Source organism: Amblyraja radiata, chromosome 32 (assembly GCF_010909765.2).
Source record: "Amblyraja radiata isolate CabotCenter1 chromosome 32, sAmbRad1.1.pri, whole genome shotgun sequence".
Taxonomy (NCBI): domain Eukaryota; kingdom Metazoa; phylum Chordata; class Chondrichthyes; order Rajiformes; family Rajidae; genus Amblyraja; species Amblyraja radiata.
This window is the reverse complement of record NC_045987.1, coordinates 68563-89443: the sequence shown is the minus strand read 5'-3', so window position 1 is coordinate 89443 and position 20881 is coordinate 68563. Positions and strand designations below refer to the sequence as shown.

Here is a 20881-nt window from a genome sequence, read left to right as displayed (position 1 = left end):
CCCCCACCCCACAATCAGGCCGCCCTCCTAAAGCCTCAGTTTCGATGGGCTCTGGTTATAAAATACCTGGTCTACAAAGATATGAAAAACACTTGAAAATACCTGCCGCCGGAAAACGAGGGGGAAGAGATGGGGGGGGGGGGGGGGGCGAGGGGAAAAGAGAGGGGTGGAGGGGAGGTGTGGGGGCAGGGGGGGTCGGGGATGAGTGGGGTCGGGGAGGAGTGGAGGGGGGTCGGGGAGGGGGTGTGTGGGGGGGGGGGGGGCAGGGGAGGAGTGGGGTGGGGGCGTGGGCAGGGGAGGAGTGGGGTTGGGGGGAGGATAGGAAGGGGAGGAGTGGAGGCAGGGGGGGTCGGGGAGGAGTGGGGTCGGGGAGGAGTGGAGGGGGGTCGGGGAGGGGGTGTGTGGGGGGGGGGGGGCAGGGGAGGAGTGGGGTGGGGGGGGGTGGGCAGGGAAGGAGTGGGGTTGGGGGGAGGAGTGGGGGATCGGGGAGGAGTGGAGGCAGGGGGGGGGGGGGTCGGGGAGGAGGGTCGGGGAGGGGGGTGTGTGGGGGGGGCAGGGGAGGAGTGGGGTGGGGGTGTGTGTGTGGGTGTTGGGGGGGGTCGGGGGGGCAGGGAGGGGGCGGCGCGGTCACATCATGTCGTCCAACACGTTGGGTCCACGAACCCAGTCGAGTGTGAGCGGCTCTGATGCGGCCATGATCATGCACATGAACTGTCGACCGGAACGCTTGTCTACAGGGTAGATGGTTGTGGGTGTGAAGCGCTCGTTGTTCTCCACGAAGCGGCAAAGATCGTGGTAAACGTGCGGGTACTCGTGGCGCAGGAAGACTCCACGGAGACGTAGCTCTCTCTGCACGTTGATGAAACAAACCTCCCGGGCTTTGCGACCTTCTTCTCCCGCCTGCGCCATGTCGGCCGTGCCTGGCGGCGGGGTCAGGATCAGCGTCTCCATCTCATCGTCCCGCGGCGCCGGCGCCTTCCCGTCAGGGCTGCCCGAGGCCAGCGCGATCTTGGCGAAGCGGCGGACGGTGGGAGTTTGGAGCCGCGGCTCCGGCTGTTCCGGCGCCTTCTGTCCCAACGCCACCGACACGTTGAGCAAGAAACACTCGTCCGGATTGTAGGCGGCGCCAGCGTCGCGCACCTCAGCCAGGTAACGGCCCAGGTGAGGCGCGTAGCCCTGCAGCTCCCGTAGAGACAGGTAGGTTGGGGCGAGAGACAAGCTGCCCAGGCCGCGCTCCACAAAGCTGTCGGCAGCACCGGGGTTTGGGAATCCGAGGAACAACACTCCGCGGCCGCGGGACAAGTAACCCATGCGGGCGATGCGGGAGAAGGCGCGGTGAGACGCCGGATCCTCTCGACAGCATCGTAGAAGCCGCTTACAGGCGCTCGCCACCCGGCCGTAAACACAGGCCTCTTTATGCGCCTCCCAGTCATCCTTCCGACAGCCGCGGCTGCAGTAATATGTGAAGCAACTGTGGCAGGACTTGAAGTACAAGCGGGCGTGGAACAGACTCTCTGCGAGGCCGCAGCGTGGGTTTGAGCACAACATTGTGTCCAGCTCATCCGAGCAGCGCTCAGGCGGCGACGCGCCGCACGGGCTGGGGTAGGCGGGGCTGAGAGGCCGATTGGCCGCCAGGCGGGGCTCAGCCTCGGGGCCCAGCAGTTCCCCCGTCAAGTCGTCGCCACCGATCAGTTTACGGAGCTGCTCCAGGAGGCTGTGAGCGGGTTCGGGGCCGGTGGTGGGACCGCGCGGTGCCGGGGTCTTGCATGTATCGATCACCAGGTCGGCCAACACATCGTCCAGTTGCTGTTTACCGGGGCCGGGGCCGGGGCTGCCGCCCGCCTCGCCCTGACATGATAGCAGGTCGTTGAAGGAAGCGCTGAGGCCGTTGGCTCCGTCTGCCGGCTGCCGGCCCCCGGCCCGTGTCGCTGCCGCCTCGCCGCCAGCCCGCAGGTCATTGTCGGTGATGGTGATCTCGGGTGTGAGATACCAGGAGCGGCCGGGCCCCGCACCTCCCTCTCCCTGCAGCCGCTCCAGCAGTGACCCCTCGGACAGAGAGAGCGCGGCATAGCGCTGCGGTGACCGTGACAGGTTTACCACGGTCGGCTGGCGGCGGCCCCGCTCCAACAGCGGTAACGTCTCGTAGCTGCGACAATCGTGTCCGCGCTCGGGCTGGCGGCCCGGTGACAACATGTCATCCCAGGAGCGGGAATGGTGGCGGCGGGCGGCGGCCAGGGACCCATGCGGGGAGAGCGGAGCCCAGGGCGCGGGTTGTGGACCCCACCAGTCGTGGTAGTGCATGGGCGAGGCCCGGGCCCGGCGCCAGGGGCTGCTGTCACCCAGGGCCCGCGAGTGGCTCCGGGCATCGGGCCCCGGTAGCGTCTGAGCGAAGGCCCGGCCGCGGCACATCTGCGGCGAGCAGCCGTGCGTGGCGAGCGTCCAGTATTCGCCCGCCTGGGACAGGCCGGGGGAACGGCTCCAGTGTGGCCGCCGGCTGCTGGGCACCGTCAGGCAACGGCCCGGCTCGGTGGGGCCCGGGGCCACTCGCCAGGCCCGGGGGCCGGGCGGCGCGGCTTCCTCGGGCGGCCGCATGTCCATCCGGTAGCGAACGTGGACGCCGGCGGTGACGGAGCGGGGGCCTGGGGCCTCGGTGCACGGCTCGACAAGGTCGCTGACCGAGAGGGGCGGCGGGTGCGGGTAGAAACCGGCGTCGGCCCGTTGTGGCTGCAGTTTGATCGGGTGAACCTCGTCCATGCGGCCGCGGCTCGGTATCCGCCGGGGCGACCCGTCCACCCACCTCACCGCCTCCCGCCCTCTCCGCTCCGGCTCCGGCTCGGGCGAGCCCATCTCCACTGGCACCGGTCGGTAAGTGGTCTTGACCCGCGGCGCGCTCTTGGACCGGCCCCTCTTCCGGCCCTCGGGCCGGGCGGCATCGCGGTGCTCGGCGACGGCGGCGGGGCCGAGCCGGCTGGACACCAGGTCTGGTGCGGACGAGCGAACATAGACCTGGCGCCCCAGCGAGTCCCAGGCCAGCTCCGGGCTGGCGACTCCACGTTCTGCGGGACCGCCCGCGGGTCCCTGGTTTTCCGGCGACTGCACCCGGTCGAAGCTGCGGCAGTGGCGTTTTCCCGCGTCCCGCCGTGCGGAGCCCGGCTGCGCTCGGTACGTCTTGGGCTCGCCTGGCATCGGGCTGACTCTGATCTCTCGGTACACGGTAGATACCAGTATATCCGGAGGGTCTGTCCGTGTCATCTTAAAGGAGCAGTAACCGTTGCTGAAATCCCTCACACCCGTTCACAGCGAAGCCGCCCTGAAACGAGAGAGAGCCGGTTAGAGTAGCGAGTCCGGAGGGGAGGGGGGAAGGGAGGGGAGAGGGGGGAAGGGATGGGAGAGGGCGGGGAGAGGGGGGGGGGGGGGGGGGGGGGGGAATGCCGCGCTGACCCCCCCCCCCCGGCGGAACCTTTCCCCAACCCCAACCCCCCCCCCCTCTCCCATACATCCACCACCTTTTGCGTGTAAAAGTTACTCTTCAGATTCCTATTAATAATTTCCCTCTCACTATAAATCCATGTTCTCTGGTTCTTAATTCCCCTACTCTGGACAAAAGACTTCCCGATCTATTCCTCTTGATTTTACACTATAAGACCACTCCTCATCCTCCTAGGCTCCAAATGTGGGTGGTATTGTACATAGTGAAGATGGTTGTCAAAAGATGCAGCAGGGTCTTGATCGATTGGCCAGGTGGGCTGAGGAATGGTTGATGGAATTTAGTACAAATGTGAGATGTTGCAATGACGTGCAATGACAATAAAAGATATATTATTATTATATATGTTGCATTTTTGGGGCAGAACCTACACGGTGCAGGTAGATAGATGGGCCAAATACACTAATCCTACTCATCCTCCTGCACTCCAAGGAATCAAATCCTAGCTTGCTCTAAATGTGGCCTCACCAACATCTTTTAATTTCGTTTAGAGATACAACGTGGAAACAGGCCCTTTGGCCCACCGAGTCCGCACTGACCAGCAACTATCCAACAATTTTCTGGGTCGAAACCCTTCTTCAGACACCGTGTTCTTCACAGATGCTGCCAGACCCGCTGTTAATCCAGCACTCTGTGATTTGTAGACTATCTGTCAACCACTTGCATACAATGCCCTCCATAATGTTTGGGACAAAGACCCATCATTTACTTATTTGCCTCTGTACTCCACAATTTGAGATTTGTAATAGAAAAAAATACATGTGGTAAAGTGTACATTGTCATAGAAACATAGACATAGAAAATAAGTGCAGGAGGAGGCCATTCGGCCCTTCGAGCCAGCACCGCCATTCATTGTGATCATGGCTGATCGTCCTCTATCAATAACCCGTGCCTGCCTTCTCCCCATATCCCTTGACACCACTAGCCCCTAGAGCTCTATCTAGCTCTCTCTTAAATCCATCCAGTGATTTGGCCTCCACTGCCCTCTGTGGCAGGGAATTCCACAAATTCACAATCTCTGGGTGAAAAAGTTTTTTCTCACCTCAGTCTTAAATGGCTTCTCCTTTATTTTAAGGTTGTGGCCCCTGGTTCTGGACTCGCCCAACATTGGGAACATTTTTCCTGCATCTGGCTTGTCCAGCCCTTTTATAATTTTATATGTTTCTATAAGATATCCCCTCATCCTTCTAAACTCCAGTGAATACAAGCCTAGTCTTTTCAATCTTTCCTCATATGACAGTCCCGCCATCCCAGGGATCAATCTCGTGAACCTACGCTGCACTGCCTCAATCACAATGATATCCTTCCTCAAATTAGGAGACCAAAACTGTACGCAATACTCCAGATGTGGTCTCACCAGAGCCCTATACAACTGCAGAAGAACCTATCTACTCCTATACTGAAATCCTCTTGTCTCACTGTACCTCCTCCTTACCTAACCTAACCCCATTGAGATAATAATCTGCCCCCTTGTTTTTGCCACCAAAGTGGATAACCTCACATTTATCAATATTATACTGCATCTGCCATGCATCTGCCCACTCACTCAACCGGTCCAGGTCACCCTGCAGCCTCCTAACATCTTCTTCACAGTTCACACTGCCACCCAGCTTTGTGCCATCTGCAAACTTGCTAGTGTTGCTCCTAATCCCCTCTTCCAAATCATTAATATATATGGTAAACAGTTGCGGCCCCAACACCGAGACTTGCGGCACTCCACTCGCCACTGCCTGCCATTCTGAAAAGGACCCGTTCATAGAAACATAGAAAATAGGTGCAGGAGTAGGCCATTCGGCCCTTCGAGCCTGCACCGCCATTCAATATGATCATGGCTGATCATCCAACTCAGTATCCTGTACCTGCCTTCTCTCCATACCCCCTAAAACCTTTAGCCACAAGGGCCACATCTAACTCCCTCTTAAATAAAGCCAATGAACTGGCCTCAACTACCTTCTGTGGCAGAGAATTCCAGAGTTTCACCACTCTCTGTGAAAAATGTTTTTCTCATCTTGGTCCTAAAAGATTTCCCCCTTATCCTTAAACTGTGACCCCTTGTTCTGGACTTCCCCAACATCGGGAACAATCTTCCTGCATCTAGTCTGTCCAACCCCTTAAGAATTTTGTAAGTTTCTATAAGATCCCCCCTCAATCTTCTAAATTCTAGCGAGTACAAGCCGAGTCTATCCAGTCTTTCTTCTCCTACATTCACTCCTGCTCTTTGCTTCCTGTCTGCCAACCAATTTTCTATCCACGTCAACACCCTACCCCCAATGTCAGATTTTAATAAAGGCCATTTTTATACATTCTGGTTTCACCATGTAGAAATTACAGCTGTGTTTATACATCGTCCCCCCATTTCAGGGCACCATAATGTTTGGGACACATGGCTTCACAGGTGTTTGTAATTGCTCAGGTGTGTTTAAATGCCTCCTTAATGCAGGTATAAGAGAGCTCTCAGCACCTAGTCCTTCCTCCAGTCTTTCTATCACATTTGGAAACTTCTATTGCTGTTTATCAACATGGGGAACAAAGTTGTACCAATGAAGGTCAAAGAACCCATTATGAGACTGAGAAACAAGAATAAAACTGTTAGAGACATCAGCCAAAGCTTAGGCTTACCAAAATTAACCACATGTGATTTTTTCTATTACAAACCTCACATTGTGGAGTACAGAGGCAAATAAATAAATGATGAGTCTTTGTCCCAAATATTATGGAGGGCATTGTAACTGTCTACAACTCCCAAGTCCTTACATTCTGCAAACTATATTTAAATTTGGAGCACATCAATAATGATATCCTACTAGTTATTTGAGTTTTGTTTAGAGATACAGCATGGAAACAGGCCCTTCGGCCCACCGATTCCATGCTGACCATCCTATGTTCTACATTATCCCACTTTCTTATCTCTCCCCACACATTTGGGGCAATTTGCAGAAGCCAATTAACCTACAAATCTGCACGTCTTTGTGATGTGGGAGGAAACAGGAGCACCTGGAAGAAACCCATGCAGTCACAGAGAGAACGTGCAAGCTCCACACAGACAGCACCTGAGGTCATGATTGATTCCAGGTCTCTTGCACTGTGAGGCAGCAGCTCTACCCGCTGCGCAACTGTCATGTCCTTAGTAACATCTATTATATATTAAACATGATTTTTTTCACACAAATCGCTGCCGACTTTGACCAATTCCATCACGTTTTCCAGTTAAAGACACAAAGTGTAGTTCCTTGTTTCGACATCGGCTTTTCCAATTGTCCCATTACTGCATTACTGCTTTCCCAGAGTTTTCACAGGAACTGACATTAGCCTTTCTGCTCTCTCTCCCAGTTATCTTTTCCTTTCTTTGTTGCAAATATTGGGATTATATACATCCTCCTTCACTCTACAGAAACAGCCTCAGTTTATCGACCTGCATCACTATCATGAACGTTTCCCCAAGAAGTGGAGCTGAGATTCCAGCAGGTGCTGACATGCCATGCTCCCTCACGGCTGGGCTGACTAATACATCTACTCCTGTCTATAGTTATATCACCCACAACAGTCACACACAGTGAGGGAGACAGTGTGTGTTTATGTCAGTGTGTCAGTCAGCGTCAGATTTGTGGGACTGCGATGTGAATCATTGTGGGGGAATTGTCATTTTCATCTCTGCCCAGCTGCTTCCCATTCTCTCTACATCTCACTTCCTCTCTCGATCTCTTATTCCTCCAGTTACAACATTTCTGTCTCTCACTCTCAGGCCCTCACCCTGTCACTTTATTGCACTTAGTGGTCTGGTGCTGTGTGTTCTCTCCTCTCTCTGCTCTCTCACTATCACTCTCTCTCTCTTCCCCCTCATTATCTCTATCTCCACACTCTCCCCATCTCTCGTCTTCCGTTGCCTCGTTCCAGCTCTGTGCCACTTTCACGACCCATGTGCCCAACTCCTCCTCCGTTGCTTTTCTCTCACGTTGTGCCTGATTCTTTCTCCATCAGTCTCCCCTCTCTCACTTTCCATCTCACTCCCTCTCTCACCATTCCCCTTCCACCTCCCTCGCTTACTTTACTGCCCCTCATTGACTCTCTCTCTTTGCCGCTCCCATTCCCATTCTGCCAGGCTGTGATCATTGGAGTGTGTCCTGATGCCGCCAGGCTGTGAACCAGCACCCAGCGACACCACGGCAGCAGCTCACAGAAGTGGTGCTGCACCTGTTACTGCTGATTCCTGCTCCGACAACTGTAGCTGTGTTGTTTATGAACCATGTCCACCATGTACGCGACTCGCACTGTGTACAGCCCCCACCGCGTACACGGCTCCCACTGTGTACAGCCCCCACCATGTACACGGCTCCCACTGTGCAGCCCCCACCGTGTACACGGCTCCCACTGTGTACAGCCCCCACCGTGTACACGGCTCCCACTGTGTACAGCCCCCACCGTGTACACGGCTCCCATCGTGTACAGCCCCCACCGTGTACACGGCTCGTACTTGTGTACGCGGCTCGCACTGTGTACAGCCCCCATCGTGTACGCGGCACGCACTGTGTATGTGGCCCCCACCGTGTACACGGCTCCCACTGCATACGTTGCCCCATTGTGTACGATGCTCCCACTTTACAAGGATGTCGCCAGGACTCGAGGGCCTGAGCTCTAGGGAGAGGTTGGGCAAGCTAGGACTTTATTCCTTGGTATGCAGGAGGGTGAAGAGTGATCATATGGTGGTGTGAAAGTTGATGACGGGAATAGATAAGGTGAATGCACAGAATCTTTTACCTAGAGTAGGGGAATCAAAAACCAGAGGACAGAGATAGACGGTGAAAGATAACAGGAATGTGATGGACAACTTTTACACCCATAGGGAACAAGTTGTCAAAGGAGCTGGCTGAGGCATGTACTATAACAATATTTAAAAGACATGTGGAGAGGTTTAGAGGGATATGGGCCAAACACAGGCAGATGGGATTAGTGTGGATGAAGGCATCTTGGTCGGCCTGGGGAAGTTGGGCCTGTTTCCACGCTGCATGATTCTATTGTCTATCTAAATGTATATACATGTTATTCACCAGAATCCTGTCCAGTAACATCTACTAAAGACTCTGGTCTATAATTCCCAGCCATTTCCTTGTAGCCCTTATTAAATAGAGGCACCACATTAGTCACCCTCCTCACTTGTACCTAAATCTCAGCCAGGGCACCTGCAATTTCTTCACCAGCTTCCCACAATGTCCTCAGATATATCTGACCAGATCCAGGAGATTTATCTATCTCCATATGTCCTAGAGCATTCAGCACCTCCTCGACTGTAATACCGACCGATTGTTCTCAAGACATTCACTGTCTCAAGTTCCCCAGTCTACATCTTTCTCCACGGTAAAAACAGGAGACATACTCATTGACAAACATGTTCTATATATAATTTTCTAATCCTGGCAACAAAGTGATCAATTTTCTCTGCACTCTCTCAAGTAACGTGATGGTCAGAACTGTGTATGTTCTGAGAGGCTGGAAGGTGTGGGTGTTCAGAGGGAAACCAATCATTGATTGTTAGGTTGCAGAATCAGCTGTCGTTAGGATGGTGAAAGTAGGGTTAGGATTAGGACCCTTATCATGAGAGGACCTTGGTCATTTATATGGGGCGCGGGTGAGATGTGTGAGATTGTGCAGTGATCTGGCTGAGACTGGGGACACTATAATTGTGAAGGAATGCAGCACAGATTCGCCAAGTTGATTATCAGATGTGGGTTTGTTATAGGCGGAGGTTAAACAGACAACTCTTTAGTTTGATATGCATTTGGATCTGAAGAAGGGTCTTGACCTGAAACATCACCATTCCTTCCATCCAGAGTTGCTGACTGTCCCACTGTGTTATTCCAGCACTTTGTGTCTATCTTATGCATTTGGGTAGACAATCTGAGCAGAGTGTTTGAGAGACGCAGAGTCTTGAACCTAAGGTCCCAGTTAGAAACCCAAAAGCAGCAACTCATCAGCCAAAGGAATTCTAAAGACATCTGTGCCTCATGCCAGAAAATAACCACATCAATAGTAGACGACATGTCCCAAAGCTCTCAATATCCTGGTGTTACCATTGCCCAGAAACTGGGACAGCCAAACATACAATGCGACTGTAAGATCAGCCCCGAGGCTGGGAACCTAGTGACCTATTGCCCCTCTCCCACATCCCCAAAACCTGTCCACCGTCTACAAGACGCGGGTGAGGGGGGGTGACGTCATCATGAGTGTGGCTTCACCAATACTCCTCTGCTCACTCCCCACATCTCACACCTGGTGCCCCACTCCTCCCCCTCCCCTCACACTCACCTCTCCATCCACACCTCTGCAGATCACTGTCACTCATGTTATGTCATACTTTGTAGCTCCACCCACTAGTTTAACAGAAACCTTTCTCCCTTAGTCTTGATACATACAATACAATTCAATTTATTGTCATTTGGACCCCTTGAGGTCCAAACGAAATGTCGTTTCTGCAGCCATACATTACAAAACAAAAAGACCCGAGACACAACACAGTTTACACAAACATCCATCACATCGTTGTGATGGAAGGAAAAAAATACTTATCCCTCCCCGGCACGCCCCCCCCCCCCCCCCGATGTCAGAGTCAAAGTCAAAGTCCCCGGCTGGCGATGGCGATTGTCCCGCGGCCATTAATGCCACGCCGGGTGATGCAAGGTCGCACACCGGGTCTTGGTGTTAGAGCCCCCGGCGTGCGCTCGCAAGTCCCGCGGCCATTCCAAGCCGCGCGGGGCGATGGTGTAAGGCCCCGCTCAGGTGCTCTTCAACCCCGCAACTCGGGCGGGAGAAGTCGCCGCTGCGGAAGCCCCGAAAAGTGGTCACCCCACCAGGGACCCGCGGGCTCCCGGTGCCGCCATCCGCCAAACCCGCAGTTGCAGCCTCCGAATCTCCGGAGGTCGGGTGGCAGCAGCGTCCACCACCGCTCCGGACTCGGCCAGCTCCGCGACGGTGAGTAGGACCGCAGCTCCACAACTGGAGCCCCAGGTCGTTCCTGTTGGAGGCCGCTCCACGTTGCAGCCCCAACGACAACGGAGACCCGACAAATAAAAGGTAGGGCCTCCCGTGCAGGGGAAAGATTTTAAAGTTACCCCCTCCCCCCCACACACATACCCCAACAAAAAAATAACAAAAACTACATAAAAACGAGACAAAAAATAATAAAACACAGACGGACTGCAGAGGCCGCTGCTGACGAGAGTCGCGCCGCCCACCGAGTTATCTATTAAGATGAAGTTACCTAATAAAGTAACGTTAATAAAGTCTTTGAATCTGAATCACTGTGACCTAAGTTATTCCAACAGCAGAAGCTCGACCTTGTGTCAGAAGTGGGATACGAACCCACGCCACCAATTGGAGACCAGATCCTAAACGACCGGTCACACTGACTTGTGGCTTCACAACACGGACTTGGCGCAGCATGTCTTCAAAATGATGGTAGCGGCAATAAGCCAGTTGCCTTTGCCTCGTGCACTATGACTGACACAGAACAACTTTGCCCAAATTGAGAAAGACCTACTGCTGGTTATTTTCACCTGCAAGAAATGTAACGACTTTATCTTCGGACATACGGTCACGATTGAAACTGACCACCAACCTCTGGTCAGCATCTTTAACAAACAGATTCATGCCTCTCCAGCACCCTTAGAGCAGATGTTGCTGCAACTTCAAAAATATGACATTGTTCTGACCTACAAACGTGGTAAGGATATGCACGTCTGACACCTCTCGCGCGCACCCTGGAATATCTGTGCGGGTCCGTCCTCACCGGATAATGACTTTGTCGTAATGACTGTGTCCTTTATCCCCTCGTCCTGTGTGGAGGACCTGGTTGCCCACACTGCTGCTGACAGTACTTTACAGTCGCTCACCTCCATCATTAAACGCGGCTGGCCAGACAAACACTACAATGTTCCACTGCCAGTCCGGCCTTTCTTTGTCGTCCGTGATGAGCTAGTGCTGCAGGATGGCATTATTGTAAAAGGACACAAGGCTGTGATGGACATTATTGTAAAAGGACACAAGGCTGTGATGGACATTATTGTAAAAGGACACAAGGCTGTGATGGACATTATTGTACAAGGACACAAGGCTGTGATGGACATTATTGTAAAAGGACACAAGGCTGTGGTCTCTGCTTCGCTGCACAGCAAGTATTTTAACGCAGTCCATGCAGGACACCAGGCACTGAAGCCACCGTCCTACGGACAAGAAACATGTTTTACTGGCCTGGCATGGCTGAATACATCACCGAGAATGTGGCATCCTGTGTAGTGTGCAACAGCTTGGCACCTCATCAACAAAAGCAACCACTTCTTTCACATCCGGTTCTTGACCTCCCGTGGTCTATAGTGGCAAATGACATATTTGAATGGCTTGGCAGGCAGTACCTGGTACTTGTCGATTCGTATTCTGGATGGTTTGACCGATTTTCTTAGCACCCCACTTCTCGTGGGGTAGTTCCGCAGCATGCTCGCCAGTTTGCAGATCACGGATCTCCATGCATACTGTTAACTGATAACGGCAACAAATTTACCAGCCAACACTTCAAGGAGTTTGCTGCACGCTGGGATTTTCGCCACATCACCAGCAGCCCTGAATATCCACAGTCGAATGGACTGGCTGCGCGGGCCGTCAAGAGTGCCAAACAGCTCATGGAACGATCGTACAGAGATAATTCCAACGTGTACCTGGATCTGTTCAACCGATGCAACATCTCCCGCGACCCCATTTTGGGTTCACCTGCTCAACGTTTATTGTCGAGGCCACGGTGCCTGTGGTGGATCAGGCATTGATCCTGCAGGTGGTTCTAACATCCCGGTTACAACAAAAGGGTGACATTCAGAAACTGGTATGATAAAACAAGTAGGCCACTGCCACCATTAACCAAGGGGCAGGTGGTTTGTTTGCAAACTGACAAAGGCCATGACCGTATCGGTGTAATTTCTGGAACTGCTTCTGAGCCACACTCATATCTCTGGTCAGTGCCGATGGTGGCACCTACAGGTGTAACAGACAACATATCATGCCTGTGAATGAGCCGGCTCCACCTCCGTATTATCCAGACCGTACAAGTGTACCGTACCCATGCCCAGCGGCATTGATCTTATTGTGTTTACACCAGCGCAACAACCCACTTCGGGAGCGGCTGCTTTGCCAGAGGCGACGCCTGCTCTACAGACCCTTTCCATCGCCAGGAATGTTGGTTCAATCTCCGTCACCTGTGAATGAGCCGACTCCACCTTCGTATTATCCCGACCGTACAAGTGTACTGCTGCCCGTGCCCAACCTACACCAGCACAACAACCCGCTTCTACAACGGCTGCATTGCCAGTTGCAACGCCCCCTCCACCACAGTCTCCTGTTTCATCACCGGTGTAGATTGATGATGCATGTGAACCCACTGTCTCTGGCACTTGTTTACAATCGGGAATGTTGTTTCAATCTCCATCGCCCGTGAAGCCACTGGCTCTGTCCCCGGTGGGGAAACACGGAGATGGTTTATATCGCACACGTGCTGGGCGTGTTTGCAAGTCCACCGTGAAGTACCAGGGCTATGTTTGACTTTCCTGCAGGTTATTATCAACTGCTATGCATTGCCTTATTTAGTCAATGATTTTGTGCTGACATTTAATTCTTGAAGAGGGAGGATGTAGATCAGTGTCACTCATGTTATGAGTCATGCTTTGTAGCTCCGCCCACTAGTTTAACAGAAACCTTTCTTGAGTTACCTATTAAGAGGAAGTTACCTAATAAAGTAACGCTAATAAAGTCTTTGAATCTTAATCACTATGTGTGACCCAAGTTATTCCAACAGCAGAAGCTCGACAACCTCCCCCTCTCCTCACACTCACTCCTCAACTCCAACATTCCCTCCCTCCGCACTTCCCTCTCATTACAGAGATGTAATGCTAAGGATCTATAAGGCACCGGCCAGGCAAGATGTGCTGACTCTGCAGAGGGTCCAGAGGAGGTTTACAAGAATGATCCCAGGAATGTGTAGGTTAACCTACAATAAGCATTTATCAGCGCTGGGCCTGTACTTGCTGGAGTTTAGAAGAATGAGGGGAACATCATTGAAATGTACAGATTAGTGAAAGGTCTGGCGAGAGTTGACATGGGGAGGATGTTTCCATTAGTGAGAGAGTCTAGGACTAGAGGTCATAGCCTCAGATTTAAAGAAAGTTATTTTAGGAAAGATATGAGGAGAAATGTCTTTAGTCAGAGGGTGGTGAATCTGTGAAATTCTTTGCCACAGAAGTCTGTGGAGGCCAAGTCACTGGATTTTTGAGGCAGAGAGAGATAAATTCTTGATTAGTACAGGTGTCAGAGTTTATGGGTAGAAAGCAGGAGAATGGGGTTAGGAGCGAGAAATAGATCAGCCATGATTGAATGGCAGAGTAGACTTGATGGGCCGAATGGCCCAATTCTACTCCTATCACTTATGACCTTATAACCCTCCTCTCACACTCGCCTCCCCTCCACTCACACCTCTGCTCCTCACCTGCCCTAAACTCCCCCTCCCCTCACACTCACCCCCGTCTACAACCATCCACCCTCTGAAGGCCAGCACAGACTGCTCCAGCCACAGGGACCTGGTGTTTAATTGCCCCTCTCTAGTTGGCCCTCTCTAGTTGGCCCTCTCTAGTTGGCCCTCTCTAGTTGACCTTGGGAATGAGGGGGAACTCCCCACGACTCCTCAGACAACTCCTCGGGAGGGAGGGGAGAGAGGGATAGAGGGTGTGAACAAGAGTCCTGTGGACAAGAGGAGTGAAGGAATGTCACCCTGGTATTGCCTACACACACACACTGTATAGACGTGGAAACATAACTGTCTATCGGTCACAACCCATGAAGTTGCCCCTGGCAGCAGAGTGGGACCCCCCCCACTGCCGACAGACAACTAGACATGGGCAGAGGACCTGAATAAATGAGGCCAGTGGAGTCCATCACTGACCATGTCAGTGTATGCAGGTGTTGGGGACTAGCAGCAAGTTCATCCTCGACCTCACTGAATAACCTAGCAGATCCAGAGGGACTGAATGGCCTCTGCTGTTCCTGGTGTTGGTGCTCAGGTTGTGGCCCAACTACTGTACATGTAAAAACGCGCCTTCCCCTGCACATACGTATCAAAAGGAGGCATGTTCCTCTCTACCGACTTAAGTGACCATAATATGGTAGAATTCTGCATTAAGATGCAGAATGGCATGGTTAACTCAGGGACAAGGGTCCTGAACTTAAAGAAAGGTAACTTTGATGGCATGAGACTGGAATTGGCTAGGATAGACTGGCAATGATTCCTAAAGGTTTGTCGGTGGAGTTGCAATGGCAAAGATTTAAAGATCGCGTAGATGAACTACAACTACAACTACATCAGGGAAGGTAGTGCATCCGTGGATAACAAGGGAAATCAGGGATAGTATCAAAGCGAAGGATGATGCGTACAAATTAGCCAGAAAAAGCAGCATACCGGAGGACTGGGAGAAATTCAGAGACCAGCAGAGGAGGACAAAGGGCTTAATTAGGAAAGGAAAAATAGATTATGAAAGAAAACTGGCAGGGAACATAAAAACTGACTGCAAAAGTTTTTATAGATATGTGAAAAGAAAGAGATTAGTTAAAACAAATGTAGGTCCCTTGCAGTCAGAAACGGGTGAGTTGATCATGGGGAACAAGGGTATGGCGGACCAATTGAATAACTACTTTGGTTCCGTCTTCACTAAGGAAGACATAAATAATCTGCCGGAAATAGCAGGGGACCGCGGGTCAAAGGAGTTGGAGGAATTGAGTGAAATCCAGGTTAGCCGGGAAGTGGTGTTGGGTAAATTGAATGGATTAAAGGCCGATAAATCCCCAGGGCCAGATAGGCTGCATCCCAGAGTACTTAAGGAAGTAGCTCCAGAAATAGTGGATGCATTAGTAATAATCTTTCAAAACTCTTTAGATTCTGGAGTAGTTCCTGAGGATTGGCGGGTAGCAAACGTAACCCCACTTTTTAAGAAGGGAGGGAGAGAGAAAACGGGGAATTACAGACCAGTTAGTCTAACATCGGTAGTGGGGAAACTGCTAGAGTCAGTTATTAAAGATGGGATAGCAGCACATTTGGAAAGTGGTGAAATCATTGGACAAAGTCAGCATGGATTTACAAAAGGTAAATCATGTCTGACGAATCTTATAGAATTTTTCGAGGATGTAACTAGTAGCGTGGATAGGGGAGAACCAGTGGATGTGGTGTATCTGGACTTCCAGAAGGCTTTCGACAAGGTCCCACATAAGAGATTAGTTTACAAACTTAAAGCACACGGCATTGGGGGTTCAGTATTGATGTGGATAGAGAACTGGCTGGCAAACAGGAAGCAAAGAGTAGGAGTAAACGGGTCCTTTTCACAATGGCAGGCAGTGACTAGTGGGGTACCGCAAGGCTCAGTGCTGGGACCCCAGCTATTTACAATATATATTAATGATCTGGATGAGGGAATTGAAGGCAATATCTCCAAGTTTGCGGATGACACTAAGCTGGGGGGCAGTGTTAGCTGTGAGGAGGATGCTAGGAGACTGCAAGGTGACTTGGATAGGCTGGGTGAGTGGGCAAATGTTTGGCAGATGCAGTATAATGTGGATAAATGTGAGGTTATCCATTTTGGTGGCAAAAACAGGAAAGCAGACTATTATCTAAATGGTGGCCGACTAGGAAAAGGGGAGATGCAGCGAGACCTGGGTGTCATGGTACACCAGTCATTGAAAGTGGGCATGCAGGTGCAGCAGGCAGTGAAGAAAGCGAATGGTATGTTAGCTTTCATAGCAAAAGGATTTGAGTATAGGAGCAGGGAGGTTCTACTGCAGTTGTACAGGGTCTTGGTGAGACCACACCTGGAGTATTGCGTACAGTTTTGGCCTCCAAATCTGAGGAAGGACATTATTGCCATAGAGGGAGTGCAGAGAAGGTTCACCAGACTGATTCCTGGGATGTCAGGACTGTCTTATGAAGAAAGACTGGATAGACTTGGTTTATACTCTCTAGAATTTAGGAGATTGAGAGGGGATCTTATAGAAACTTACAAAATTCTTAAGGGGTTGGACAGGCTGGATGCAGGAAGATTGCTCCCGATGTTGGGGAAGTCCAGGACAAGGGGTCACAGCTTAAGGATAAGGGGGAAATCCTTTAAAACCGAGATGAGAAGAACTTTTTTCACACAGAGAGTGGTGAATCTCTGGAACTCCCTGCCGCAGAGGGTAGTCGAGGCCAGTTCATTGGCTATATTTAAGAGGGAGTTAGATGTGGCCCTTGTGGCTAAGGGGATCAGAGGGTATGGAGAGAAGGCAGGTACGGGATACTGAGTTGGATGATCAGCCATGATCATATTGAATGGCGGTGCAGGCTCGAAGGGCCGAATGGCCTACTCCTGCACCTAATTTCTATGTTTCTATGTTTCTAACACTTGTTCATCCCTGTCTGGCGTAAAAATAAAACTGGGGAAGGCGGCTCAACCGTGGCTAATGAGGGAAATTAGGGATAGTGTTGAATCCAAGGAAGAGGCATATAAATTGGCCAAAGGAAGCAGCAAACTGGAGGACTGGGAGTAATTTAGAATTCAACAGCAGAGGACGAAGGAGTTAATTAAGAGGGGGAAATAGAGCATGAAATAAAGTTTGTGGGGAATATAATACTGACTGTAACAGCTTCTATAAAAATGTTAAGAGGAAAAGATTAGTGAAGACAAATGTTGGTCCCTTATGGTCCTGTCCTACTTGGCAATTTTTTAGGCAACTGCCGGCGACTGTCATAGTTGTAGCAGGTTGCCGAAAAACCAGCGACAACCTACGTCATCCTGGGGACAACCTACGACAGCACCTACGTCAGGAGAAGTCAAGCTACTCCCTGCAACCACAGAAAATGGCCTGTGGGACAGGCAGAAATAGGTGAATTTATAATGGGAAACAAGAAAATGGCAGACCAGTTGAACAACTGATTCTTTCTTCACTAAGGAAGACACAAACAATCTCCCAGAAATACTAGGGAACCGAGGATCTAGTGGGAGGGAGGAACTGAAGGGAATTCACATTAGTCAGGAAATTATGTTAAGTAAACTGTTGGGACTGAAGGCAGATAAATCCTCAGGGCCTGATGGTCTGCATCCCAGAGTACTCAAGGAGGTGGCCTTAGAAATCGGGGATGCATTTGTGATCGTTTTCCAATTTTCTATGGACTCCGATTAGTTCCTGTGGACTGGAGGGTAGCCACTATAACCCACTTTTCAAGAAAGGAGGGAGAGAGAACACAGGGAATTATAGACCAGTTAGCCTTACATCGGTAGCGGGGAAGATGCTTGAGTCGATTATTAAAGATGTTATAGCAGCGCATAAGGAAAGCAGTGACGGGATTGGTCAAAGCGAGCATGGATTTATGAAGGAAATCATGCTTGACTAATCTTCTAGAATTTTTTGAGGTTGTAACAAGTAGAATGGATAGGGGAGAGAGCCAGTGGATATGGTGTATCTGGACTTTCAAAAAGCCTTTGACAATGTCCCACATAAGAGATTAGTGGGCAAAATTGGAGCGCATGGTATTGGGGGTAGGGTATTGACATGGGTAGAGAACTGGTTGGCAGACAGGAAGCAAATAATAGGAATTAACGGGTCCTTTTCAGAATGGCAGGAAGTGACTAGTGGGGTGCCGCAAGGCTCAGTGCTGGGATCCCAGTTATTTACCATTTATATTAATGATTTAGATGAAGGAATTAAATGTAACATCTCCAAGTTTGTGGATGACACAAAGTTGGGTGGCAGTGTGAGCTGCGAGGAGGATGCTCTGAGGCTGCAGGGTGACTTGGATAGGTTGGGTGAGTGGGCAGATGCAGTACAATGTGGATAAATGTGAGGTTATCCTCTTTGGTAGCAAGAACAAGGCAGATAAGTATCTGAATGGTGTCAGATTAGGACAAGGGGTGGTGCAACGAGACCTGGGTGTCTTTGTACACCAGTCACTGAAAGTAAACATACAGGTACAGCAGGCAGTGAAGAAAGCAATTGGTATGTTGGGCTGCATAGTGAGAGGGGTTGAGTATAGGAGCAAGGGTTCTGTTGTACAGGACCCTGGTGAGACCACACCTGGAGTATTGTGTGTAATTTTGGTCTCCTGATTTGAGGAAGGACATTCTTGCTATTGAGGGAGTGCAGCGCAAGTTCACCAGGTTAATTCCCGGGATGACAGGACTGACATGATAAAAGAATGGGTCGACTGGGCTTGTGGTCATTGGAATTTAAAAGGATGAGAGGGGATCTTATAGAAACATAACATTCTTAAGGGATTGGACAGGCTAGATGCAGGAAAAATGATCCTGTTGTTGGGGGAGACCAGAACCAGGGTTCACAGTTTAAGAATAAGGGGTTGGTCATTTAGGACTGAGATGAGGAAAAACTTTTTCAGCCAGAAAGTTGTGAATCTGTGGAATTCTCTGCCTCAGAAGGCAGTGGAGGCCAATTCACAGGATGTTTTCAAGAGAGAGTTAGACATAGCACTTAGGGCTAACGGAATCAAGGGATATGGGGAGAAATGGGAAACGGGGTACTGATTTTGGATGATCAGCCACGATCATATTGAATGGCAGTACTGGCTCCAAGGGCCGAATGGCCTACTCCTGTACCTATTGTCCATGTTTCTGACACGTCTGTGACCCCCACAGTACACATGATGCTACAAGGGCGTGGAGGTGAGAGAGAGAGAGGGAGAGAGGGGGTGGGGAGGGAGGAGGAGAGGAGGGGAACGGTGGAGGGGAGAGGGATAGAGAGCGTGAACAAGAGACTTTTGGACAGGTACATGAGGGGAGTGGAGGAGTGAAGGGGGCGGTGGGTGGAGAATGTGGGCGGGGATAGGAATGGAGGGATGGCAATGAGGGAGAGAGGGATGGGGGAGAGTTGGAGATGGAGGGAGAGATATGCGATGGGGAGGGTGGAAAGGATTAGGAATATACAGGGAGACCGTGAGAAGGAGAGAGGAGTAGGAGGAGAGGGGGGGGTGGAGGGGGTCAGTGTGGGAGGAAGGGAAGGGGGTGAGGAGGGGGGGAGGGCGAGCGGACCGGTCCCCGCTGTTGCTATAACCCGCGCTCTCGCCTCTCGCCTCTCACCTGCCGCCGCCCCGTCATTCCCCGCTCGTTCCCCGCCCGATCCCTCGCTACCGGCCCTGACACCCGCACCGTCTCCTCGCTCCCTCCGCTCGGCCGCTCCGAACCGGCGCCAGCCCAGCCCAAAGCACTCCGCCCCCGCAGGCTCCACGGAGCGGAGGTGGGGGCGGGGGCGCAGAGGGGGGGAGAGGTTGGGGAAAGGAATGGATGAGAAAAGGAGAATGGGGAGAGGGAAATTGAGTAAAATGGATGGAGATTGTGATGGAGAGCAGGGGAGAAGAGGGGGAGAGAGAGGGAGGAGAGATGGGGGGGGAGAGGGAGAGATGGGGGGGAGGGGGAGAGAGATGGGGGGGGGAGAGAGAGATGGGGGGGGGGAGAGAGATGGGGGGGGAGAGGGAGGGATGGGGGGGGAGATGGGGGAGAGGAGAGAGAAGGGGGGGGAGAGGGAGGGATGGGGGGGAGAGATGGGGGAGAGGGAGAGAGATGGGGGAGAGAGAGGGGGGGGGGGGGGAGAGAGAGAGGGGGGGGGGGGGGGGGGGGGGGGGGGGGGAGGGAATGAATTGGAGAATTTCGCGCGACGCGGATAAGCGGTGACAATATTCAGGCCGCTTTACCTGCAGATGACTCCAGCCCCGCTCGAGGTTGCAGTAAGTCTCCAGTTTGGATTAACATAGAATCTTGCAAGCGCTGATAAAATGAACGATCATCTCCCCGCTACAGTGGTAAACAGCTCGTCATCCACCTTCAACCGGGAGGGATTCCGTTCGCCGAATAAAACTGTTCAGAATATTACATTCAGGATTAATCTGTTAAAATATCCCAAAACCCGTGCTCAGGCTCGGCTCCAACATTAAATTGGGAAAAAATACATTCCCCGTGTCTCACTGTGAATGTATTAACATAAAATCATGTGATGCTCAGATACACCAGTAAAATCCCACCCCCACATTAAACGGTAACAAATCTGATCTCTGGATTAAATGTTAAAGATTCCACTGTAAAAATCCCACCCTCAGAAAATAACCCGTAGGTGGATTAACCTGTAAAAAGTCACAGACCTTGAGACATTTTAAAACAATTCTAATGACCAGATACAAAAATCCCAAGAACACGGGAAAATAGGCTCCTCAGACGCATAGACCTCAATTCCTAATCCCCAATGCACCCCTCCCCTCCTTCTAAACTCCAAAATATATAGTCACACAGCCTGCCCATGCTGACCAAGGCGCCCAATCTACACCAGTCCCACCTGCCCACATTT

General features: G+C 51.6%; 1 protein-coding gene across 2 annotated transcripts; it reads right to left on the bottom strand.

Annotated features, from left to right (window-relative positions):
- Positions 1 to 588: 588 nt before the first annotated feature.
- Positions 589 to 20623, bottom strand: ajm1 (apical junction component 1 homolog). Of its 2 annotated transcripts, none has more exons than XM_033049357.1 (2): positions 20235 to 20623; positions 589 to 3310 (listed from the first exon to the last, which is right to left on the bottom strand). In XM_033049357.1, the coding sequence occupies exon 2, from the start codon at positions 3250 to 3252 to the stop codon at positions 628 to 630; it is 2625 nt and encodes an 874-aa protein (XP_032905248.1). In that variant the 5' UTR covers positions 3253 to 3310; positions 20235 to 20623; the 3' UTR covers positions 589 to 627. The 2 variants fall into 2 exon arrangements, with proteins under 2 accessions (XP_032905248.1, XP_032905249.1); XM_033049358.1 differs by lacking the exon at positions 20235 to 20623 and adding an exon at positions 19624 to 19711.
- Positions 20624 to 20881: the final 258 nt, after the last annotated feature.

Excerpts from the sequence above, each read along its gene's own strand:
- ajm1 (XM_033049357.1), bottom strand. The coding sequence starts at position 3,252 with ATGACACGGACAGACCCTCCGGATATACTGGTATCTACCGTGTACCGA.